Below are 27,025 nucleotides of genomic sequence, written 5' to 3' on the forward strand. Positions count from 1 at the left end.
CGGGTCTAGGGATTTTGTAATCTAAGCTAAGGGTGGAGGTATAAGAGGATATTTTGTTAATAGTATCAGGGTTGGAATAGGTTAAAAAAAATCTGTCTCCAAGCTCAATCCAGAAACCAGCAAGGTAAGTGAATATTGGGGTCAAGAAAGTAACAAAGAAAATCAGCAGGAAGGAGAAAGCGGACACTGGGACACCAACGGTAGTTTGTAACCAAGAGAAACAAAAATAAAAGACAAGACTGAACCTCTAATCACTTGCACTGCAGTGGGCTGCTTGAAGGGGAGATGAAAGCTATTTAAACCAAAATGGTTAGAGGTGTTGTAGTGGTTATTTAACTGGGCAGGACTAACTAGACACTTGTCTTCGGCTTTTCTATATAATAAGATTAAGGGGAAGATTATTGTCACTCAGGGCACGGGCAAGACAAAATGACCCAATTAGAGGTTCCTAACAGCATGCTCCCAATACATTTAAACAGATGGTTAGTGTTATTTATCTGTACTGTATAAAATGTACATTAGTTTGATTCTTGGAAGGTCTGCATCCCCTTGGTGCGGATGATAAACCCGGACATAGTTGAAATATAAGGCAGAGCCTCTGGGGGTTAGAGTCTCACACTTTAGAGTATAAGGAAAGGAGAGCACGCTGTTGGGAGATGCTCAGTACCAGGTGAATGTATGATTTAAAAATAAATATATTATTTACTGGGAAAGCACCTTTTCAGTGAAGACTCTGGAAGAAAAGCTCTAAGCATACAACAACAAAATATATTTTGCAACACAGTTTTCATACACAGAAAAAAGTTCTAGAACTTTCAATAAAATATTACAATTCTTAGAAAAACTGTAATGTATATACAGTTTACCCTCTGGTGGCCTTCTTTTGGGAGTGGAAGGGCTTTGGGGGAAGCCTTGCTTGCCTTCTCCTTGGATGAATGTTATGGGTCTTTTGAAGTCTGATCCACCTTGTGCGAAGGGAAGAGACGTTAGTATCTCCAATACGTCAGCCTTTAGGAGGACTGACTCATCATAGATTTTAGCAGTGTGCCATTTTTCCCAGAGATACTTTTTTGTTGTCATAACTTGGAACCAAGTCTTAGATAAATGCACAGTAGTCCAGTTATCATCGTTTGTGTTGGTCATGGTGTATGTTCCTTCATTTGCTTTCCCTACTTGTTGTTGCAAAGTTTGGAATTCTTCCTATCCTTTGAACTCATCAAGGAGGGTTGTCAGTGTTATGGCATGGGTTACTGAAGAAGTAGGCAGGGGAAGACGAGCTTGAGCAGCCTAGGTTCTAGGCCCATGGCATTTGTGACATCTACCAGTGGCTGCTAGTATTGCCTATTTCAAGAGGCCATGTTGGCTTGTAGTGCTTGGGCGAAGATCTTCTTGATGAACAAGGGGAAAAGGAGGTGTGTGTGTGTGTGTGTGTGTGTGTGTGTGTGTGTGTGTGTGTGTGTGTGTGTGTGTGTGTGTTAGCATGCAAACCTCTTTCTCAAACTAGACAGTTGTAGAACGTTTGCAAGCAGCCTAGGGTAAAGAAGGGTGAACCACTCTGCAGGACTTGCATCTGGCCTACTCCCTACTACCTGACTCTCCCCACTGGAACAATGTATGGGCCAGTAGGGCTTCCCCAGCAGGAATAAATGGGCTTGTAGGGCTCTTGCTTAGCCGTGGGGGGAGGGGGTGCCTGGTTTCTACCTCTAAAGAATAAATGTAAATGGGCAATTGGCTTCAGACAGTGGGGCCATCAGGCAGGGGGAAAATAATCTTTTCTTGTTTTCATCCCCCTGCAAAGTGGGTGGTCTCCCAACCTTTTGATTCCTTGTAACTGTGACAAGTATCTAATAGTGCAAATCCTCATTGCTTTTCCTTTATTTTTAGGAAGGTGATTGCTGGTGGATATAGTGTGCACTAGTGAGCATGCAAGGATGAGTAAGTTTACGGAATCTGTCTGACTTCACAGCATGTGTTGTGAGCTTGAAAACTTCCATAAATATGTCAAATTATAGTTAGGAAAAGGATTATCCTGTGTTAGGACGCATCAAGCTGAGTCCTCTTTGAAGATCAACTGTTACAGCAAGAATGTATCATTTATTTTTGGGTTGGGTATGTCTAATTAAAATTATTTACTCTGAAGTCAGTTGCTCCGCTGCAGTTGAATGAACCTAATGTATCAGCTGCACACAGTATTTACTCACCTGTACTTATACTTTTGTGCTGCTGCAGCCATTGAACATTTTATTGTGGGACAACGTTTCCCAGTTTCCTCCTTACATTTTAGTCACTCTAAGATAGCTAATACTTGGAGAAAAAATGATTATTAAAAAATAATCCATAAAAACTCTTGCTTTTTCTCTGAGATATCACTGTTATTATTTAAAAACTAGTATGTTTTGGGTCTAGACACACTACACCTACATGACATGCACATAAAAGAATGTTCAAAGAAAGTCTCAAGCAATGAAGCATGAGTATATGAAATATGAACAACATGGTGACAAGCATGTGAAAAAAACTTTTCCTTCAGTTTTTAATTTATTCATCTCACTTCAAGTGTTTTCCATTCTGGATGTAAAGGAACTAATATGTTTCTACATTGCATCATAGAACTTCCTAGATCATTTTCTATGAGTTCAGCAGCAATACACACTTCAGTTAAACTGCAGTTTTCTTTTTAATTCTGTCACTTATTGTATTTAAATGGTTAACTAAACAAATGAAATTAAAATCTGAGTATAGGCTATGAAACGTGTTACTTTGTGCCTTGTGGAGAAGATGCCATTTCAAAATTTAGAATCTTTTTCAGAAGTACAGCAGCTGCAGCTATTAAAACATTTGAAAAGTGAAAATGTCAAGCATATGTAGACTGAATATTCTTTTATATCCACTTACTAAATAGTACTTTTGAGAAAGCACCTTCAACATCAGTACTCAAGACAGCATTCTATTTTCACACACACTATCATTGTGCAATTTAATCATTTCACCTATCAAGTAAAATGCCAGGGTTGTTTGCAAGTCATTTAGACTATTAAAAAAACTTCAATGGTAGAAACCACAGGTATTGACAGAAGGTATATGAAGTACTACTCAGAAGAAAACCTGAAAAGACTGATACTTGTAAGAGAGTTGTAGTTTTTATCTGCACTAGAATTAAATGATATCATTACTCTTATGCTCAGCCTCACTCTGCTTCCCTAGCCTACCCCTAGTTCCCACCCACCCAGTCCTACTCTACATTTAAAATATCCCAACTCCACCCCTACACTTCTCCCAACCTATCTCTGCATCAAAACAATCAGGACATAACCCAATTACAGTTGCCGTACAATTAGCATCTCTGTCTCATTTACTTCAAGTGCTACTACCCAGCATGTCCTTTTAGGAGTTGTACTTCTGTAAGTATAACTACTCTTGCCCAGTAACATTTTGCAGTACAAACTAATATTTTCAGCAAAATCTAACTTGCATGTCATTACAAAATGACTCTGACTCAAACCCTACTAGTGTGCCGCCTCAGCATGTTAACGTTGTTTACCAGCTATCATATCTTCCAAATAAATATAATTAATACTCCTACAAACCCGCACTCGCTACACCAGTAGTTACCAAGTCCATGAAGCTCCCACATTGTACCAGCAAACCTTCTTATTTTTTTTTCAGTTGCAGGTATCTTAATTCTAAATATGTTGCCTTATGAAATCCAATAAACCTGAAACACAGATGCGTTTCTCTACATACTTTCCTTCATAAAGTTTGTACCCCAAAAAATCAGTAGAGGCATTCACCCAAACCCTGGACCCACACAGCAGTAAAAATATCCCACACTAACAGCACAGTATTAAATGTACCATTCTTTTGTTTTCTGCCATCCCCCAATTCCAGACTTCTCCCAAATATGAAGCTTAGAAGCATATGCATTCCAGGACTTACTTGGTTGTATTGCCACATATTTCCCAGGCGTAATCATAGCTACAGAAACCTGACTGAAAAAAGACAAATGACAATGAAATTACTCCACCTGGTTTCAGTATTATTAGCCTTGTAAGTAAGTAAGCAAGAGGACAGAATTGCCATAATCTACAAGAATTCCCTAAACATAACTGCCTATGCACTGGAGATATCACAGTTTATTAATGCAGTACTACTTGTATCATACTTCAGAATCAATAATAGGAAATTGCTTTGTCAGCCTTGTATATCCCACCAGGCATAAACATTACCACTGTGGATGATATCCTATGCTGGATATCCCACTATAAAAAATAAATAAACAAAAATACTAGGACCTAAATGTACACCGGCAAATTATCAATAGCAACATTCCATCTGATTCCATAAACCTGTACGGCTTTACACAGTTAATTGCATCAGTTGCTAGAGTCCACTAAAGTCCTGGTAGGGAATTAACTTTAGACTGAATTCTTACTAACAGACCCAACAAAATTAGGGTAGCTGGTAACCTTCCAGACAATCTAAGTGACCACCAACCTACTTATGCTATCGGAAGTTACAGTATCCATGATAAACATATCATTTACAAATAAGTTCATAGCTCAAAAATCTTTGACAAACACACTTTTTTATCAAATCCTTAAGAGAATATAACTGTACAATACCCTTAGACTCCACTGTCAAACAATTCAATGAAATGTTCCTAAAAATTCTAAATAATCTTGTCCCATTACATACTAAAAGGGTCAGATCTAATCCTGCACCATGGCTAACAAAGGAAAATAAGAAATTAATGCTACAGCGTGACAAAGAATCGGTCAAAAATAGGACACAGAACACATTTCATCTTTTCAGGCAACAAGGGAATGTTACAAAATACCATATAAACCATGACAAGCAAACATTCTGTAACATCCTCCAAAAATAAATGTCAGAACAACACACAACTCTTCTGGACATCCATAAAGAAATTTTACAATTTGGCCATATTACCACCCTACCCTCCATATCCAACAATACTACTGATTCAATTTCCACAATGTTTAACAACTATTTTATACAGACTATATTGTCCAAACAACAGTACTTCCACTACCCTCTCTGTACCTGCAGCCTTTGCTAAATATCCTCAGTTGTTTCACTTCGGCCTAGTACCTACATCCACCATTTAAAAAAAAACTGCACAAGTTAAAAACAACCACCCTAACTGCTGACCAACTGCCCTCGGACTACTAAAAAATGGCTGCAGATGCAATTACATTTCTGGTCTTTATATTGATAAATAGATCTGTATCAGAAAAATATGAACTGAAGTAGGGACTTCATTTGTCAGCAACTTTTGGGTCTTGGATCCGACTTCGGATCCGAGCCGGCAACTTATTTTACAGCTTATGGATCCGAGCTTCTAGCTCCTCCCCTTACCCATAATCCCCTGCCAACGCTGATTGATCTCAGATCTAGTTTACCGCTCTTAGAAGAGACAGCTGGATTTCAGAGCTCCTGGCGACTTATCAGATAAGTCTTAAAAAAACTTGTCAATACAGAAAATTTTTTGATTTACTTAAACAGTGTGTGTGTTTAGGATCCCTTTTTGTTAATTTTATTAATTTTTAGTGTAATTCCTCCCCTCGCTAGTTCGTAGAGTGTGTGTGTGTTGCTTGTGTTTTTGGGGCCTGGTGTGTTTGTGTAGTTACTTTATTTTTTTCTAATGTTGGAGGCCCCAAAACCCATTTTTTCTAAGTGCACAGAGTGTGGCCATAAGCTTTCACCGGCGGATGGCCACACTCGGTGTGTTCGGTGCCTTGGGGTTGAACACCTGTCCTCGGGGTGTTCCATTTGCACAGCGTTCAACCCCAGGGCACTGAAAGAGTGGAGGTCGAAGTTGGTTCTGGCGGGACTTTTGCCCCCGGATCCGGCCTCCGGTACTCCCGTGGCTCCTCCTCAGTCCTTGGTGGTAGCCACTCCTGCTCCCCTTCCCCTGGCCGGGACTCAAACTTCCCACTAAGACGCCGGAGGAAAGGGAGGCCAGGAGGGAGAAAAGGAGGGAGAAGCACCACAAGCGGCGGGCCGAGGCCTCCGCTTCGGCCCCCCCAGCTAAGCGGGCTTCTCCCTCCACGGCTTTCAGGTCCCCTCCTCCTCGGATCCGATCCCCTTTCTTTTCCCTGGGACCCGAGGATGAGGTAACCCGATCTCCGTCGAGGTCATCGAAGCGGCATTCCCGGCCCTCCTTGGTGGCCTCGTCGAGATCTACTTATAGTCTTTCTGATGCAGACTTGGACCGGATGATGAGAAGGTTCATCCAGGCCCAGCTGCAGATGGGCGTGCTCTTGCCCCCCCCCCCCTTCGGGGGGAGCTCGACACCTTTTTTTGCCCCGATAGCTCCTTCTCCGACCCGCTTCCTGACTTCGGAGTGTTTGGAGCCGGGCAGCGTTGGAGCCGGGGGTGGGTCGACGCCGACAGTACTGGGTACTTCGGATCCGACCCTGCCCTCGGGTCTGTCAGGTCCTTTGTCGGATCTGACCTTTCGGAGCCGTGGGCCGAGCTTCGGATCCGAGGGATTCAGTGTGCCTTCGGATCCGTCCAGGTCTGAGCACACGGGTCCTTCGGATCCGGTGGCCTCGGCACCAGTTCCGATCCCTTCATCGGATCCGAGTGGGAGCCAGCTTTCGGATCCCAGGGAGAGCGGCTCCCCCTCGGCCTTCGATGTAGTGGAGAGGGCTCTGTTGAGAGCATCCGGACCCCCAGTCCTTGCATCGGCTCCACCCTGCTCTCCCTCTCTGCTGGGTCAGGCTTCCATCACCCGGCCACAGGGACAGCCTGCTTCGATGTCCCAGGTTGTTCCACTGGAACAAGATATTGCTGGTGAGACCTCCTCAGACAGTCCCCCCCGAGGAAGTGCCTCGCAAGCATAAGTGTAAGAGGAGACACATGGACTCCCCCGAGTCTTTAACAGAGGACACGGACTTGGATGAAGGGGAAGGCTCCCCAAGGTCACCCCCCGAGGATGTCTCCTTTGGAGACATCATGGAAATGCTCAGGTTCAGGGGAGGGGTGGTCTGCCCCCAAGGCTTCCTCCGACGAGTCTGTGTTCCTGGAGGCATTCGAAGCAGGCCTGTCTACCTCTTGGGTGTCCCCTCCGGCCGACCCCCTGGTGGACCTTATCACCACCTGGGTGTGGAAGGAGCCGGACACTGTGGAGCCAGTCTCCAAACGCCCGGATAGAATTTTGAGTCCCCTTGCAGACCGGTCCCATTGGAGCAAAGATCCCCCCGTAGATGCCATGTTGATGGCGGCAGCCACGAAGAGGGAATTAGCTCAGGAGATCCCCTTGGTCCATCCACCGAGCAAGGAGTCCTGCTCGATGGATCACCTCGGTAAGCGGGTATTTAGTTCAGCGACCTTCTCAGTAAGGTCCCTGAACTACATGGCACATGTCATCAGGATGCAGCGAGATCTTATCAAAGAATATGCTGCCCCCCCCCCCCCGAGTACATGTCGGCGGAGGACAAGCAGTTGTACTCCACTCGTATGGCCACACTAAGATCTGTTTCAAATACCTCTATGCGGGTTTTGTCCCACGCCACAGAGGGAGCCTCTAGAGCCAGCGGAGCGGGTCTAGTCATGAGACGTTAGGCCTGGCTCCGACATTGTGACTTCGCTGAGCCCTTTAAGGCGTCCTTTGCGAATGCCCCCTTTGATGGTTCTGCCTTGTTTGGCAAGACCGTTCGCGAGACACTTGTCCAGATCAAAAAGGACGGGAAGACGTTGTCTGCCATCGGAGTCCGCGCCTCTGCTCCCCAGAGGTCCTTCTCCAAGAACCAAAAGGGACAGAAGAAGATGTGGTTCTGGAAATCGCAACATTCCCATCCTGCTCCGGACAACCAGTCCTTCCATGGCAGAGGAGGACAGGGAAGATGCCACCCTAGAGGCAAAGGAGCCCTGAGAAATTTTGGGTCCAGAGAAACCTTCTCTGATCGTCCCACGCAGCAGCCCTGAGGGGTTGCCTGACTGCTCCTCTCTGGAGGCAGTCGGGGGGGGCGCTTCTCAAAGCACCTGGCGGCTTTGGAGTCCATTACGTCAGATCGCTGGGTGCTTTGTATCATATCCAGAGGTTACAAAATTCCACTGCACCATGTCCCCAGACTCAAAAACCTCCCTGATGTACCACCCGATCAGAGGGAGGCGGCAGCTGCAGAAATTCAGCAGCTGCTAGAAAAAAGAGCCATCCAGCCCGTCCCCCCAAATCAAATCGGATTAGGGTTTTACTCCAGGTTCTTTCTGGTGCCAAAAAAGACGGGGGACTTGAGACCGATTCTCGACCTTTCACTCTTGAACCTGTCAGTAACCAAAGAAAAATTCCAGATGGTCACCCTTCAATCCATTCTCCCCCTCTTGCGGGAGAGCGACTGGATGTGCTCAATAGACCTCAAGGATGCGTACTACCACATTTTAATGGACAGACGATCCAGGAGGTTTCTCCATTTCTGGCTGGGAGCCAGTCACTATCAGTTCAGGGTCCTTCCCTTTGGTCTCACCACAGCCCCCAGGGTGTTTACCAAAGTGTTAGCAGTGATAGCGGCCCACCTGAGACTCCAGGGAATGCAGGTCTTCCTGTACCTGGACGACTGGCTCCTGTCCACCCCAACAAGGCATCTACTCTGCGCAGCCAGAAATCATTTTCTCCGGCTAGCTCCCTATCTAGGCATTACGATCAACATGAACAAATCCTCCCTTGCTCCAACACAAGTGATAGATTTCATAGGGGCCAAACTAGATACGAGAAGTCTGCGAGCATTCCTCACTTCGGAGCGACTTCAAAACCTGAGACTTCATGTGCGGGCCATCCTCCAATCAAAAGCCCCATCGGCAGAATTGGTCCTGAGGGCACTAGGCTCCATGACAGCAACAATAACTCTTCTTCCATATGCTCATCTGAATACGAGGGTGCTACTGTGGACCCTTTTAGTCCAATGGTCCTTTCAGTTTCTCCCCCTCAGTCACCCTATCTCACTCAGCAGGGCCTGCAGGAGGGCCCTCTTATGGTGGCTCCAGTCCCCGGACCTCCATACGAGACGACCCTTCTGCACGGCACCTCCCCACACCCGGTGACCACGGACGCCTCTCGCCTCAGGTGGGGGGGGCATTGCTCAGGCAGAAGGGGTCCAAGGCACGTGGAACGACACAGAGACCTCCTTGCATATCAATGTTCTGGAGATGAGGGCGGTGCTGTTGGCGTTGCAAGCACTTCAGAACCTTCTCCCCATAGGAACTATTGCGATACAGACAGACAACATGTCAGTTGTCTGGTACATCAACAAACAGGGGGGAACCAGGTCCTACCCTCTCTGTCAAAAGGCCATGAGGGTGCGGGAATGGGCGATCTCCACCAACCACTTCCTTATTGCAACGCACATTCTGGGATGGTCCAACATTCTGGCGGACAAGCTCAGCCACACTATTCTTTCCCCTTACGAGTGGTCTCTCTATTCCCAGGTAGCAAAGCGGATTTTTGCCGAATGGGGACAACCCTGCTGCAATCTTTTTGCCACTCCCTCAAACACGAAATGCTCCAGCTTCTTCGCTCTGATTCCCCCCTTCGGGGAAACCCCGAGAGACGCTCTAGTGCATGCTTGGCCTCCCGGTTTACTTTATGCCTATCCTCCTCTACCCCTGATGCTGAAACTTATACAGAAAGCCTCTCGGTTGGGGAGCAGAATGATCCTCATTGCTCCATTCTGGCCTTGTCAAACTTGGTTCCCTTACCTGTGGTCTCATCTGGTGAATCCTCCCTGGATTCTGAATACCATTCTGGATCTAATATCCCATCCCTTAGGTCTACCGACCCCGAATCTGGACAACCTGAAGCTGACAGCTTGGCTGCTCCAGTTCCACTCTTAGTCAGGACTCCCGGCATCTCTTCACCAGTTAAAGCCATCTTGGTGGCAGCACATAAACCTTCCACTAGAAAAGTCTATCGCAGTAAATGGAAGCGTTTTTCCATCTGGGCGGAACACCATAACATAGATCCCTTCACGGCTTTGTTGCCGTCCGTCTTGGATTTCCTCACCGGACTTTTTTAACGGGGAGCTAGCTGTTCTACGGTTAAAGTTCAATTGACAGCCATTTCTCATTACCATGTGGGACACGAGACCGGTCCCTTGATGACTGCGAAATTATGTAAAACCTTCCTCAAGGGTGCTTTCCTGCTCAGGCCTCCTGTCAAGGAAGCTGTACCCCCTTGGGATCTATCATTAGTCCTTCAAGCCTTGACTGCCCCTCCCTTTGAACCAGCTGCCTCGGCTGAACTTAAATACCTTTCCTGGAAAACGGTGTTCCTTGTTGCCATCACTTCAGCGAAAAGAGTTTCCGAACTTCAGGCCCTTTGTGCGAAACCTCCCTACTTGATTTTTCATCAGGATAGAGTGTACCTCAGGACCAATCCCTCCTTTCTTCCTAAGGTGGCCTCAGAAACCAATATCAATCAGTCCACTAACCTGCCAGTTTTCTTCCCTAAGTACCAGAATAAAGGAGAATACAAGCTGCATTCCTTAGACGTGCACAGACAACTGCACTTCTACATTCATAGGACTGCTGGTCACAGACAATCCGATCAGTTGTTCGTTTCCTTTGCCAAATTCAATCTGGGTAAAGCTATTTCTAAGGTCACCTTATCACGATGGATTTCACAGTGTATTCTTCTGGCCTATGAAACTTCGGGGAGGCCCGCACCTCAGGGAGTACGGGCGCATTTTACTCGCTCCATATCTACTTCTGCTGCCTTTAGATCTAGAGTATCTTTGGATGATATTTGCTCTGCAGCCACTTAGGCCTCATCTCATACTTTTATCAACCATTATAAGCTGGACGTTATTTCCAGAGGGAGAGCATCCTTTGGCTCCGCAGTGCTCCGGAACATCCTTCCATGATGGCTGCCCAAGATTCAGGTAGCTGGGGACTCTGTCTCAAAGGTTGCTGACAAATGAAGTCCCTACTTCAGATTAAGAAGTTATGTACTCACCATAACGTTCCATCTGAGTAGGTGACTTCATTTGTCTGCAACCATCCCCCCCTCCTTCCCCCTGGCCTTCAGAAGTCTATTCTTGAATGTCCTTTCTTGGTCCCTTTTGGGACACTTTTGGTCTGAGATTTGGTATAAGGGCAAACTTGATCTGAGGTCAATCAGGGTTGGCAGGGGATTATGGGTAAGGGGAGGGGCTAGGAGCTCGGATCCATAAGCTGTAAAATAAGTTGCCGGCTCGGATCCGAAGTCGGATCCAAGACCCAAAGGTTGCAGACAAATGAAGTCACCTACTCAGATGGAACGTTATGGTGAGTACATAACTTCTTATTCCTTCCATCTGGAAAAAAAAAATCCTTTGTTATACTTTACACAAAGATGGCACATCTACAGAGTTTAATAATTACAGGTCCATTGCAATCCTCTTCCTCTATTAACAATACTTGAAAATGTATTTATGCTCCGCTTTGACATCACCTAAATTAAAATTATCTGCTCTCAGAAACACAACATGGTTTCAGACCCCACGACAGCACAATTACCGCCTTCCTTCACTTCACCAGCACTATAAACCAGCATAGGAACAATCATAACCTAGTGTCAACTGTGTTCCTAGACTTATTCAAAGCTTTCAACAGCATATCACACCAACATTTACTCATTGACCTCTCTTCCATAGATCTCTTTCAATCCTTCGTTAAATGCTTTCTTAGTTATCTATCTGGAAGGCAACAGGACCCCTTTTCTATAGTTGTCCCTCAAGGCTCTGTACTAGGAACCTTTCTCTTTAATATTTTTTTAAACAAACAATAGCAACATCTCATCTGATTCCATAAACCTGTATGGGTTTACACAGTTAATTACTTAGTCCACTAAAGTACTGGTAGGCAATCAACCTTAGACTGGATTTTTACTAATAGACCCAATAAACTTAGGGTAGCTGGTAACTGTACACCAGGCAAGTATAGTATAATACACAGATTATTTGACTTAATATTTATAGCTCTCACAATATCTACACTGCAATAAATCACTCAAATGTATTTCTCTTCCATTGAAACCTGGCTAAAAAAATTCAAATGTACTTCTTAATCCCCATAAAACAAAACAGTGCTGTTCACCCCAAAACATTATCTCAATCAAAAACAATCTTTCTTGGTTACATCTGCAAATAATACTGAAATTGAGGTAGTACTATATGCTAAAGTACTAGGCATTATAATAGATGAACATCTTAAATGTTATCAGTATAGTCTTCAAACATAAAGACTCACCAGAAACTTGGCTGTGTTTACAAAACAAAACAGTACCATACAGACCCAAGAAAAAGCACCCTAGCTTCATCCCATTTGCTTCCAACCCTCCTACATGCTTCACCTATCCTTACAAACATCAAGCTCTACACTAAAATCCAAACCAGGCTCCTGTTACAACAAAGTAGCTAAATCTGCTACAAGTACTGCACACCAAACACCACTGCCAACCCTTAAAACAGTTAAACTGGCTAAAGCTTTACTACTGCATATCATACTCTCATCTTGTTGTGGCATACAAACTGATGTATTATCTTGAACAATGCCCTGTATTAAAAACATATTATTGCCCTACATCCCCACAAGAGACCTCCATCCTGGTGATAAATTTCTACTAAGCACTACTAAAGCAAAATTAATTCATCAGGTGACACTATTACTCCTGTTACATCTCCAAATTATGGAACACCATCCCTACATAAGTAAAAATGACTTAACAAGCTCCCAAGCTGTAAAATCCAGCTCATACAGTACCTTACCTAAAACTTGTCATGCATGTGTTCATCACCAGGTTGAGACCGCTAGTGAAAGCACAAACTTTTTATTGCTTATCAGTAACTTTTCGTCCTCCTGTACTTAAATCATTACACCCCTAACAACTTTCCCTCCTGCACTTGAATCATTACATCCCTTTCCATCCCATCTTAAACAACACTTTTTCATCTGTTTTTCTAACTGCCACAATCCGCCACTCTCTCACGTCATTTATTCCGTTTACCTAAGTTATAAACCCTGCAGATCCACCAGTTTGGAACAGCAGCCTAAACTGAACTAATCTTGTATTGTGATCTCTTAGTTGTATGCTATTACCACTATCCTCCAGTACACTACTACTTTCTGCCCTCCCCTACTACATAATTTTATATATTACTTCATTATATCTCTTGAACTCTTTATAAATCTATACAATACTAAAATCTCTTTTCCTTCATAATTTTATAACTTATTACGTATCCTGGACTCCTTGCAAATCGTTCTTTACTGAAATGTAATAACACTAAACTTTGACAATGTGTTACCTTCTGCAGTATCAATCTGTTGACTTCCTGCAAGATTTCTGAGCTGCAAGAACTGTATAGATTAAAATTGTTGATATAAATACTTTACAATGTATACCTGTATTGCAGTTATGTTTGTTTATTTATGAGAAATTCGGCTGTTTTTCTATGAACTGTCTAAAATTCTCTTGTTCATATAAAGGAAGGCAAATACATGTGCTGACTCCATTGTGTATGTTTTGTGACATGTACCTTTATCCATTGCTTATAATTTAGTTGATGGTGTCTCGTCAGAATAAGCCATTAAAATAATGAGATTGTAATTGTTGCCTTTTTTCAGAGAAACATAAAACAGCTACAACAATTAAAGCTGTTGAAAAAGATGATAAACTGTTTAGAAACCTTCAAGAAACTGAGGGAGCTCTCGACAAAATAACAAGGTATATCCATTTAATGTAATGAGATTGTTCTGGTGTCTGTGTACTTTGTTACTTTTAGTGTGTTGACAATTGCTGTAAGAGTCACTGATCCAGCTGTGGTGTCCTTAGATTGCAATGAGGGTACTACTCCAGGAATCCTCTCCCCAGTGACAAGGAGAGTAAAGTGCTCAACTACTTTGGGAAGAAAACCTCTACTTTTGTCACCTAGATCATTTTACCTGCTAGACTGTTGTATTGAAATACTAGGAATCCCTCCTCACTCAGCAAAATCTAAGGCAGAGAGGATTAAAGATTAATGCATTAAAGGGGAAAATGCCTGAGTTTTGCAACTCTGGTTCCTAGGTTGACAAGTACTCCATAAAAAGTAACTGTGATACATTAGATGCATTATGCAGGGGAGCAGCTGTAAGTTTTTTTTTATTAGGAGATGTGCTTGGCTGAAGAATTATCACCATGTTAAAGCAGATCTCCTTAATGCACAATTGTGCAAGGAGCTTCTCTTTTGACCTTTTGCAGAGAAGGTGTTCAGAACCCTCGATGAGAAAGGGAAAACCTATTTAGTGTATTATACCACTCTTTCATTCCAAAGTTTCAAAGTACAGAAGGAATTAAACTATCAAAAGCCGGCCTCTTTACTCCAAGCAAGAAAAGGTTAACCGAGATTTCAATGCAAAAAGAAATGGTTGAGTAGAGCAGAAACATAAGCCTGTGGCATTCAGGACCATGGCATCCAGAGGGCAATGTCTCAGTCAAGCTTATCCTTCCTCCTGTCCCAAAATTCTTCCCATTTCCCTTTTTGTCCTGTCCTGCTAATGAAACCTTCATAACGATTAAAGTCATCTGGGCTTCTTTGAAAAAGAATGGGAGATCACTCAAGACCAGCCGGTCCTCTAGATTATAAGTCAGAGATACAGACTACAGTTTATAAGCAGTTCCAAATTATTTGGCATTCCATCTATTCCCAAGGAGCATGTAGACTTGCTTTCAACCCTGCTGAAAGATCTCATTGCACAGGGAGAAACAGAGAGAATACCAAAAGGAAAAGAAAGTACAGGGCTGTACTTAATACTCTAGAAAAGAAGGAACTTCAAGACCTGTGTTAAATTTGTCAGTACCGGACAAATTTATCAAAGTCCCAAAGTTCAAAATGCTGATATTGCAGGACCTTCTACCTTTTCTACTACCCGCAGGCCTTAATGGTCACCCTGGATCTTAATGATGTCTATCTTCATATTGCTGTTGCCAAGGGACACGCATGATTTCTGAGAGTTGAAGCAGGAGGTTCCATTACCAGTTCACCCCTTTGCCCATTGGCTTGTGTACTACAACCATGGTGTTTGCAAATATCTAGCTCCAATAATTATTTAATGCAAGATGAAGGACAATTCACATTTACTTTTAAGAGGATGAGAACCTGATCCAAGAAACTTCTCTGTATAGATTCAGAAGTCACTAAACCTTGGGTTTGTCTCTGAATCTCCCAAAAACTCACCTCATTCCTATGACACAGGTTTTATTCTTGGGGGGGGGACTGCTGAACATGGCAAAGCATATGGCTTTTCTCCCTCCAGGAAAGGTGCTTTCTTTATCACAGTATCTTCAGACAGTCTCATGTCCATGCAGCAAGGCCAGTTCTATGAGTTATGTTGTACATGGCCTCATTTTCCTATGATGCCACTGGGAAGCCCTAACCTGAAGAAGTGGTACCTAAGGAACCTATATTGTCAGGATGCTCCACCTATCCAGTTTTCCATCCCCTTACTACCCACATACTGAAACAGCTCATCCGGTGGATAAGGCATATGGTTCAATCTAGGGTACTCTTCAAACTCTCACCATGGAGTCCTCTGATACAGTCTCAATGGATATGTGGGAGACTTGAGGATCTAGGGCATTTGGAGAAAAACAAACAAATGTGAAAGAGATGGTGGCAGTTATTTTAGCCCCCTGTGGGCCTTCAAACCTATTTGGAAACAGGGACCTCTGCACATCCTCACAGACAATGCCACAGTCATGTACCACAGCAAGTAGGGGGAAACATGTTCTTACTTGCTGTACAAGGATAGCAGTATAAGCCTTAGATATAACCCTGGAGTTAAGCCTAGCCCTCAAGGCATCCCACATCCCATCCCGAGAAGGTTGTAACAGACAAGCTGAGCAGAACTCAGACAGACCCACACATATTGATGCTAAACAGGGATGTCTTCATGGATTTTATCTGCAGGTGGGATGTACCAGAATTAGACACTTGTACATCTCCAGACAAGAAGAAGCTTTGCAGCAGCACCCCAGTTCCAGGAGCCTGTGAGACAGATGTCTTCTCAATAACCTTGACAGGTCTGTTTCACCATGCATTCTTTTATACCCTTAATCTCCAGGGTTTTACAGGAGATAGAGAATGAAGAGTCAAAAATGCAGTCTTCCCTAGGTGAATGAAAAAAATTCTGCTGGTGACTCAAGAGTGACCAGTATCCAAATATAGCACAGCTGTCCCTGGTTATCACCTACCAGTCTAGCTTGTACATTACAGGACTGTTCTCTGCCTCTCTATAAGGTACATGTATCTACCATTTCATCACAACTACCAGTGAACCCTCCCATTATACTCAAATTTACCAGTCAGTTTCTTAATGGAGTGCTGCATTTGAGACCACAAAAAAAAAAAGGATTGCTCCACTATGTGACCTAAATTATTTGTTGGAAAAGCTCATTCTATCAACTTTTGAATCATCTACTGCTACACTTTTGAAATGCCTCTGTTGCATCACCATTTGGACCCATATGGTAATTTCTTTGATGCATCAACACTTTATTATTTGCTGCTACCTCTCCTAGGAGGATTGCAGAGCTGCAAACTCTTGTGCGCCAAGTTTACCACTTAGACAAGGTAGCACTGTGTGTCAGTAGTTGACAGAATTATTCCTGAACGAGACTGTTGAACCCCTTGTTTTTTTTTTCCAGCTGCTCAGAGCAATGGGGCAAAGATTTTACACTCTAGATGTGCATAGGCACTTGGGGCTTTATTTGTCAGGACAAAAAGGGATAATGGAACACCAGACTGAAACAGTGCCTTTGCATGACGGTTGAAGTGTTACAGCAAAAGCATAGCTGTACACATGCGCACTGATGTCATGACATTTTAAATCACAATTGATGGTGATAAAATATAGTTAAACTAAGTTAATCCAGTGTTGTCTATTTTCATCCAGTGCAGTGTTTGGTTTGTTGGATCCAACCTCAGCACCTTCTTCTAGAGCTGTGGATCAGAGGCTCTGACTCCTTCCCTAACCATAATTTCCTCCTGTCCACTAAATTACCTCAGATCTCTTTTCCCACTTGAATCTTTCAGACATGCATCACAGAGTTCTGTCTTTGACTCTTGGTGAAAATATCCTTTTTTTTTTTTTTTTTTTGCCTTTTGACACTTATTCCTGTCATTTTTATTGATTGGGACAGTCAATATCTGTAAGCTTGGAGAAAACTCAACATTCTAGTTTCCAGTCTGATTTGGACCGGTCTCCAGAGGCACCCAGAAGACAAATTTCCAGGAAACAGACAGAAAGACAGACTCCTCTCTTGAGTCTGTCAACAAAGACAAAGATTTAGATGATTGTGGAAGGTACCCTAGATCCCCTTTTGAAGACGTAACATTTGGTGACATCCTCGAATTTATGAAATGGGCTGGGGTTGGCCCACCAGACTCCTTCCCTAGATAGTTTTGTGTTCCTTGAAACTTTTGGTACTGGTTCATCTGTGTCCTGGCTGGTTCCCCCCTGCAGATGCCTCACAGATCTTGTGGCACAGTGGACATGGAAGGACCCTGACAGAGTGGAGCATATCCCTAAAAAGCCTGACAGAATTTTATTGGCACCATAGACTGGAAACATTGGACACTAAGACCAATTCCATGGTAATAATTGCAGCCACAATAAAAGGAACTGTCTGCAGAGAGTGCTTCTGTCTCCTCCCCCCTCAACAAGGAGTTAAGGGTATTGGACAGATTGGGGAAACAGACGTATGCTTCGGTGACTTTCTCACTCAGAGCACTGAATTACCTTGCACACTTAACTCATTTTCAGTGGGACCTGACCAGGGAGATTTCCTAGTCCCTGTCTGGTAGTTTAACTTTGGATGTTCAAAAAACAGTGGTTACTCAACTCTCTATACTTCAGTCCACTACCAGTGTAGTCATGCAACTGCTTTCTAATGCAGCAGATGGTACAGCTGGAGCAGCAGACACCGGCATTACCATTCACTGACACTTCTGAATGCGTCTCTGTGATGTTGTGGAAGGCTTTAAAATGTCCTTTGCTAGTGCCCCATTTGATAGCTCCACTCTGTGTGGGCTAAAAGTTAAAGAAACACTTACCAGGAGGGAGCAGGATGGTAAGACAATATCTGCTGTTGGAATCCATTTCTCTACCTCTCAGAGGACCTTTTGTTGGAACCAAAGGAGTGGTAGGAAGATGTGGTTCAGAAAATCACAGGGTTATTACTAAGGCAGTCCTGGAGACAGACCCCACCCCCACCCCGAGGCAGAGGGGGAAGAAGCTCAAATGGACGTCACCCAAGGGGGTAAAGACTTGCCGCATAATCAAGGGTTTCACAGTCACTTCACCGAGAAACCTTTACAAAGCACCTGAAGGCTTACCTGACTGCCATACTCTAGAGGCAGTTGGGGGCACCTAATCTTACACCCACAAGCCTGGCAGAACTTCACCTTGGGTTTCTGGATACTAAGCATAATGACCAGAGTCTATACCATTTCCGTTTTGTACCCTGTAAAGGATTCACAATGTTCCGCCCAGTAATTTGGAGTCTGCAACAGCAGAGGATGTTCTTCGTGTTTCACTGCTGCAGTCATCACAATCGGGTATAAAAACAGGCCATTACATCAGTTTTTCTTGCCCCAAATGTCAGGAGCCCCCAAATAGGGAGGTAAGTTATGGTGGAAGAACGCCACCAGTAAATAGTAAATACCAATAGCCCTGTAAGAAGTGAAGAAGAGAGAGAGAGAGAAAGAGAGAGAGACAGGGGGGCTGGAGAGTGGAAAACCAGGACTGCAACAGTGAATACACTCGAACATCTACCTTTATGGTAAGTGTACACAACTGCACTATGTTCTTCATGTTTCACTGTTGCAGTCATCACACTGGGTTGATTCCCAAAGCTGAAGAATGGGTGGAGGCAATCAAGAAGGGGCTGGCTAGTATGCCTTGCAGGACTGCTGTTGCAAAGCCAGCCCTGCATTTGGAAAAGATAGGCAGGTGGTAATGCTTGGTGAAGGTATGAACATAACTCCAGGTAGCAGCTTCCAGAATGTCCCTGGTAGGGACTCCTTTGAGAAAGGCTGTAGAGGTTGAAGTTGCCCTAGTGGAAAGCATTCTGACCCCCTGAGGGGGTGGTTTCCCATGGTGTTTGTAACAGAAATGGATACAGTGTGCTATACTTTTGGAGATGGTTTGTTTTGTTATGGCCTTGCCCTCTGCCCCTGGGTGCAAAGCTGACTAGTAACTGGTCAGATTTCCTAAAGGGCTTAGTCCTATCAAGGTAGAATCTGAGTTGTCTGTGCACATCTAAAGAGTGCAGGATTCTTTCCCCCTTATTTTGAGGATTAGGGAAAAAGGTGGTCAGTTGGATAGATTGGTTGAGCCACACTAGACCCCACTTTAGGCATGAAAGTTGGGTTGGTCCTGAGGGGGAGAGCCTGTCATCATGAAAAATAATGAAGGGTTCCACAGCCATAAGTGCTTGTAGCTCAGACACTCTTCTAGCTGAAGTGATGGCCAGAAGCAAGGCTGTTTTCCAAGAGAGGAATTTTAACTCTGCTGATGCTGCAGGCTCGAAGGGTGTAGCGTGAGCTTTTCCAACACAAAGTTAAGGGGTCCCAAGCAGGGGTGGGAGCTCTTCTTGGTGGCCTTAAGTTGTTAGCCCCTCTTGGGAACTGCTTGATGAGAGAGAAGAGAGGTGTCTCAGTGCTGTAATGAGCATAGATGGCAGAGGCATGGATCTTAATGGAAGAGAAGGACAGGCCTCTGTTGAGTAGGTCTGCTAGGCAATCCAGGATAAGAGGTAAGGAGGGCTGTGCTGTAGCCGCTCCTTTTGTGTGAATCCAGGAAAAATACCTTTTCCACTTGTCAGCATAGGATTTCCTTGTACTGGGTCATCTAGCTTCATGTATGACATCCAGTACCTGCTTGCTTAGGCTGGCTACTGGAGGAGAATTCAAGGAATAAGCCAGGCTGCAAGGTTCAGGGTTTACAATTGTGGAAGCAAGAACTGTCCCTCTTGCTGAGTCAAGAGAGTTTGGATCTGGGGTAAGTGCCATGGGGGCACTGGTGACTCACTGCACAGTAGTGGGTACCAGTGTTGGTGTGGCCAGTCTGGGGCAGTCAGGATTGCTCTTGGTCTTTCCTCTCTTATCTTGAGTAATACTCCAGCAAGAAGAGGCAGAGGGGGAAATGCATAGATTGAGAGGTTTTCCCACTGGAAGGATAGACCATCCACTTTCCAGGCCTTGCTGCAAGGTACCCTGACGCAGAATTTGCTGAGCTGGTGGTCGTAGGGGGAGGCAAATAGGTCCACCTTCGGGTACCCCATTTCTGGGTCACAAGGCTGAAGGTGTTGTGGTTTAATTGCCGCTCATGTGGGTCTAGGAGATTTCTGCTTAAGTTGTCTGCCAGAGAGTTTTGGTTGCCTGGCAGGAACTGAGCTTGCAGGTGAATATGTATGACTGAGGCCATGTTCCACAGGTTCATGGCTAGCCTGCAGAGTGGGTTCCCCCCTGCTTGTTGATGTACCACATCACTGTGGTGTTGTCGGTTTTGATTAGTAGGGGCCCCAGTGAGAGTAGGGATCTGAAAGCTGTCAGAGCATGTTGAACAGCTAGCATCTCATTTTGGTTGATGTGCAGATGAATTTGATTTGGGCTCCATTGGCCCTGAATGCACCTGCCGTCCAGATGTGCACCCCAGGCATAGTCTGATGCAGCTGAGGATAGGGTCTGGGCAGTGTGGGATTGTGTAAAGGGAAGCCCCTTGTTGTGGTTGCATGCTGCTGCCCACCAAAGGAACTCTTTCCTTAGACAAGGTATTATAGGAATGATAGTTTCCAGGTCCTGAGAATGTTGGCACCAAAGACTTTTTAAGTACCACTGAAGTTTCCTCATATGCAGTCTGGCATATGAAATTAGTAGAATGCAGGAGGCCATGAACCCTAGAGCCTGCAGGATTTTCCTTGCAGGTAGCTGGGCTCTGGTGGCCATTTGAGCAAAGTAGCCTGTCAGATAAGCTTGTTTTTCTGCAGTAAGAAATGCCATCTGGGTTGCTGTGTCCAAGCTTGCTCCCAGGAATACAATTTTTTGGCCGGGGACTAGTTTGGAATTCTTTTCGTTGATAGTGTACCCCAGGGAGGTTAGAAGGTTCTTAACAAATGTCAGGTGCTGCAATAGCTTTTCCTGTCCGCCTGAATCAGGCAATCGTCCAAGTAAGGGTACATCTGAATGTTTCTCATTCTGCAACAGGCAATGGCTGGAGCCCGGCATTTTGTGAAAACTGTGGCAGCAGTGGATAAGCCAAAGGGAAGTGCAGAGAATTAATAATGCATAGATCCTGCCCTGAAAGGTAGATATTTCCTGCAGGAGTCCCTGATAGGGATATGCAGATAGGCCTCCTTTAGGTCTAGGGTGGCTAACCAGGCATCTTTGGACAGCATAGGGAGAAGCTGTTGTAGGTTGAGCATTTTGAATTTTGGTACCACCAGGAAGGTATTTAGAATGGTTAGATCTAAGATTGCGCGTCATGTGCCCTCTTTTCTGGGTACCAGGAAAAGTCTGGAATAAAAACCTTGGCCTGTCTGTTCTGCAGGAACAGGCTGAATTGCCCTTATGGAGAGAAGGGACTGGACTTGGTTTTGTGCCTCTGCCTGCTGGTGTGGAGGAAGGTCTGGGAACCCTTTTGGGGTTGGCAGCTTGTGGAAATAAAATTTGTACCCCTGTGATAGTATGTTGAGGACCCATCAAGTGTTGGTGATGGAGGTCCAGTTTTTTGCATGGTGGGCAAGTTTTCCTCCTAGGGGCATGAGTAACTGGGTAGAGGTGAGGAATGGGGTTGAGAAGTCATTGTGAATTCTTTCCGTAAGGGGGTGGCTTAGCACTCCCTGCTTTAGAAGTGGAGGTACTCCATTGCTTAGATCTCTGCATACCCTGAGACTGTAATCTGGGGGGGGGTCTGTTTCTCCTGGGTCTATTTTGAGTTGGCCTTAAGGGGGCTGGAAAGGACCAATATTTTGAGGGGCAATGTCTACTGAATCTTGGAGGCTGCACTTTTCTTCATTCTTTTTTAAAATCTCTTCTGCTTTGGTGCCAAACAGATTGTCCTTGTTCAGAGCGTCCAATAATTTTGATTTGACATGGTCTGGCAAGGTCTTCTCCTTAAGCCAGGCATGCCTTCTAAGTACAGAACCTTTGACTGCTGCTCTGCAAGATGCTTCTAGGGCATCAAACAGACATTGCAGGGTATGCTTGCTGACTTGGAGTGCAGAATGCATAAGCTCCTGTAATTCTTTATTTTCTGCACAGTCAGGAAAGGTAGATAATTTTTGCTTAATAAGTTCCATAGTATGTTGCTGGTGTTTCAGCATGTGGAACTTGACAATTCAATGCTCTAATGGCGAGAGTTGCGAAGTGTATACTTTTTTACCCCATCTGTCTAAAGCTTGGGCATCCCTGTCCGAGGGGGTGGGATTCTTAGCTGTAGTTGCTTTTATTCCTTTAGGTCCTTGGGAGATGACCTCTGGGTCAGCAGTAGAATTTTTGAAGAGAAATTTGTGAGAGTCAGGGACTCTGTAGTACCTATCCGGTTTCCTTGGAGCACTGGGTAAAGTATCAGGAGTTAGGCTGGATTCCATAAAGACATCATCCACAACATCCAGAACAGGAGGGATAGCTAAGGGTCTGTGCTGTGGTAAGTCTAGAAATTCCCTGAGTCTCTTTTTGGAATGATGATAATCCTGGCATTCCCAATGGGAATGCTCTCTCAAAGTATGTAAGGTTTCACCAAAAGAAAAGTCCTCTGGAGGGGAGGCAGAAGGAATGGATTCCTCTGCATCTGAATCCTCATTGGCAGATAAAGGCATGTCTTCATATTCAGAAACCTCAGAGTCATCGGACTCTTGGTCAGATAAAGCTGCTGGGGAAAAGTCTCTTTTTCTTTTAGTAGGGGAAGGCTGGCTTCCCCTAATCAGCATGATCAGGTCTTCTGCCATTTTAAGCATCTGAGATTGTGGCAAGGAAGCAGGCGTTTGAGTTTGGGTCGTCGTTTTTTTAGGCGTAGCTCGTACTCTTAGCCTTAGAAACTCGGTAGTTTTAGAAAGAACTGAAGACACGAAAGAAGTCATCTGTTTAAGTTGAATATCGGTAGTGCGAAGAACTTCCTCAGAAGCTGGTGCCTGTACAGCGGCTCCGGACCCATCCAAGGTAGAGACATCCACAGGTTCTGTAGTCAATGAAGAGTCTTGTGGCATACCATTCTCCGAACGGGTCTCAGTAGCGTCCTGCGAATCCATTGAAGCGGGCATCAGGGGCTGTGAAAGTGCCTCACAGAGTACCGGCGAACTGGCGACTAACTTAACGGAAGTGTCGTCTGCAGTTTTGGACCTGTGCAGTCTTTGTCTTTATCCTTACATTTTTTTCGGAAGATCAGTAGTCTGATGGCTTACTGAAGCCATTTCCGAATATGGAGATCGAGAATGAAAGTATTTAGCTACAATAAGGGCCTGACGACGAATAGTTCAGGTGTTGAACAAGGCACAAAACCGACAGCGAGGTACGTCGTGGTCTGGGCCTAAACAGGTGACACAGTAAGAATGGAAATCTCGGTGTGGTATTTGCTTTCCACAGACGAGACAATTGTTAACTTTTTCTGACATCGCTTAGAGCAAGAAAAAAGGATCCCCAACGGGCTACTTAGCTTTTGAAGACTTCAGGATGATTCAATTTCGGAACGATAATTCAGGTAGTGGCAACCCGTCACTTGGGTGAATTGCTTCTGCTTCGGGCTCCTTGGCAAGAAAGACTGATGTAATGGCGTCGGCTGCCTGTTTTTATACCTCTGACGACCTGACATCAGTCGTGAAGTGACAGCAACTGACGCAAAAATACTAAGCCTCTGGTATTCAGGCCGACTGAGGGCTACCCCTTGCAGAATAACCCAAGTGTGATGACTGCAACAGTGAATACACTCGAACATCTACATTTATGGGAATTGTACACAACTGTACTTTTCAAAGTTGATAAAAAGAAGAGTCATCCAACAGGTCCTCCCGGATCAGTTAGGATCTGGAGTCTGTTCCAGGTTCTTTTTAGTTATGAAGAAGACAGAGGACCTCAGGCCAATTTTGGATCTCTGTCGTCTCAATTGATTTATAAAACAGACAGAATTGGTGGTCACAATGCAGTCCATATTACCACTGTTGAGGAAGGATGAATGGATGTGCAACATCCTCTTTCTCAATCAAGACTGATTCCTCGTCTATTAGGGTTGATGGCAAGATACCACATGAGAGTGCTGCAATAGACTTTCAGTATAGTGGTCACAGAGTTTACATCCTTTTCATGCCAAAATTCATCTCTCACAAATTTGCAGTGGTCATATGAAATGGTGGATTTCCTCCTGTCCATAACAGAAGGGAGACCCTTTTGTCCTCCCATTACCCAGACTTCAGTGACTATAGACATTTCTCTCCTAGGTTCAGGGAGAGGCATTTTGGGGGGAGAATGTTTCAAGGTACTTGGTCACCATTAGAGACCAACCTTCACATCAATATCTTGGAAAGGAGAACAGTCCTTTTAGCATTGCAGGCTTTTTAGGACAATCTACCCAAGGGAGTGATATTGATCCAGATAGATATGTCAGTGGTCTGATACATCAACAAGCATGGAGGAATGTATTCATGAGAGTATGGCAATGGGTGACGTCTTCCCTTAATTTTCTGACGGCAACGCACATTTGCGATTTGTCAAATAGTGGGCAGGCTGAGCAGGTCAATCCTGTTACTTCATGAGTGGTCCCGTAACCAGATAGTGGCAATGGAGATTTTCAGCTACTGGGCCCAACCTTGCTGCGACCTCTCTGTTTTGTACCTCAACAACAAATGCTGCAGTTACTTTGCCCTAATCCCTCCAAGGGATGCTGTAGTCCATAATTGGCCCATAGGTATTTCCACTGCTTTTCTGCTAATTCCACTCTTGACAAAATTCGTTCAGAAAACCACAAGCTTGCAAGACCAGAATACTCCTCATTGCCCCTTACTGACCCCAACAGGTTTGATTCCCCTTCCTTTGGTCTCATTTAGTATGCCTGCCTTGGCTGTTGGATCCCAGCCCAGATCTTCTAAGCCACCCATCAGAGTTGCCTCTACCAGACCATTAAACCCTAAAATTGACTGCATGGTTTCTCCAATTCTAACAATAGCCAGAGATACCAGGCTTTCCTCTTTGATGGTTCACAATATTTCATCTTCACAGAAGCAGTCAGTTAGAATGATTTATCAAAGCAAATGGAAAGGAATTTCTCTGGTTATTGGAAAAGTACAAATGGCTGTCATTTCAAATTTTCACACTGGGCATAATAATTCCTCCATTGCTTCTCTAAAATTCTCTAAAGCCTTTCTCAAGGGAACTTTAGTTTTAAGACCCCCCCCCCCTATTAGGGGCCCAGTTCCCCCTTGGGGTGGATCATGCTTCAAGCGTAGCTGGAAAACTTTTTTAACTTTTGGCTTCAGTAGATGTCCTTACATTCACTGGTGCAATATTCGTAACAGATGGGGATCCCCTGCCGTGGAAGGCCGAACGTCTGGCCAGTCTACTAAAGACAACGTGTTGCTTTTAAAAGGTATGCCGAACATCACACAAATACTCCGTGTGTAACATAGGGCATAAAGGTGATGTTCAAGCCTACCAAAATCAGAGCCTCTTTGCCGCCAGTCTGAACGTATCTTTTTACCATCGGTCTGTTTACCTGCGTCCATTTCCTGCCAGTTGAACGCACTTTCTCCAGTGACTATCTACGCCTGTTTGCTGACTTCTTTTACAGTTGCAGATAAGTGCCGTGTTGAGGATTTTGTTTTTTCATGGCATCCACCATTCTGATGCTTCCTCTGGCCAAAGTTCACGTGAGAATGTTTCTGAAATCAGTGTGGCTCCACCATATACATCCTCTAGACTTTGTAGTTCCAGTTCTTCCTTGTCTCATACAGGAACTTCACTGGTGGGTTCAGCAGTTGTCTGAATCCAGGGATCCCTTTTCATCCCCCTCTTCCCTCTCAGGAATTGTTCATAGATTTTTCAGACATGAGATTAGGGGCAGCATTTGGCTCCCTATAAGTACAGGGGGAGTGGCTGCCTCGTCATCAGAAGGAGCACATCAATGTCAGAGATGAAAGCTCTTCTGCTGACTCTTCAGGCCTTTCATCCTCTTTTCTTTTCAGGGCCTCTCAAGGTGTTCACAGACAATACCATAGTGATGTGGTATATCAACAAACAGGGAGGAATGTGATCTTTTCTTTGCTGGTTAACCCTTCTGGTATGGGATCTTGCTGTCAAGCGTCAAGGGACTCATCAGGGAGCTTATATCCCTTCCAGTCAGAACCTTGTGGTAGACACTGTGAGCAGGTTCTTAACTCAGTCCCATGAATGGATGCTTCACAGGAATGTGTTTTTGGACATTATCCACCAGTGGGGTACTCCTCAAGTGGATCTTTTTTCTCCCCTCTGAACAGACAACTTCCTCTGTTTTGTGCCAGAGTCCCAAGGCCTCTGGTGTGGAAGGTGGATGCCCTCTCATTTTCTTGGAAGGGGATGTTTCTTTATGCATTCCATCCCTTTCCTCTGATTCTGAAAGTCCTGTTCAAGATTCAACAGGATGCTCCCAAAATCTTTTTGGTGACTCCCTTTTGGCCACGACAGCACTGGTTCCCTCTACTTCTGCATCTAGCCAGGAGCAGTCATCACAAGTTACTTCACAGGGTGGATCTAATCACACAAGACAAGGGATCTTTCATCCAAGTCCACCTGCCCACACTTCAATTGACACTGTAGGCAATAGGATTTTGATTCCTCACAAACACCTTTCTTCTGAGAACATGCTGCAAGTCCTACAGGAGACCAGAAAACCTACTACTATGAAATCCTACTTATCCAAATGGAAGAGGTTTTCTTTTTGGTGCCTCTGTCATAACCTGGAACCACTTACTGTAGATGTTCCTTTGGTTCTCTCTTATTTGTGTGAGTTGCTCAATGCT

At 44.5% G+C, this 27,025-nt stretch overlaps 1 protein-coding gene across 2 annotated transcripts in view; it reads left to right on the forward strand.

Moving 5' to 3' along the window:
• CEP152 (centrosomal protein 152) overlaps positions 1–27,025 on the forward strand; it is a 2,961,597-nt gene that overhangs the window by 2,704,211 nt on the left and 230,361 nt on the right. For both annotated transcript variants that reach the window (XM_044077591.1, XM_044077592.1), the window contains exon 23: positions 13,627–13,726. In XM_044077591.1, coding sequence (XP_043933526.1) covers positions 13,627–13,726 — 100 coding nt within the window. The remainder of the gene's footprint in view (positions 1–13,626; positions 13,727–27,025) is intronic.

This window comes from Protopterus annectens, chromosome 7.part0 (genome assembly GCF_019279795.1).
Source record: "Protopterus annectens isolate FY-2018-M chromosome 7.part0, PAN1.0, whole genome shotgun sequence".
NCBI classification, from domain to species: Eukaryota; Metazoa; Chordata; order Ceratodontiformes; family Protopteridae; genus Protopterus; species Protopterus annectens.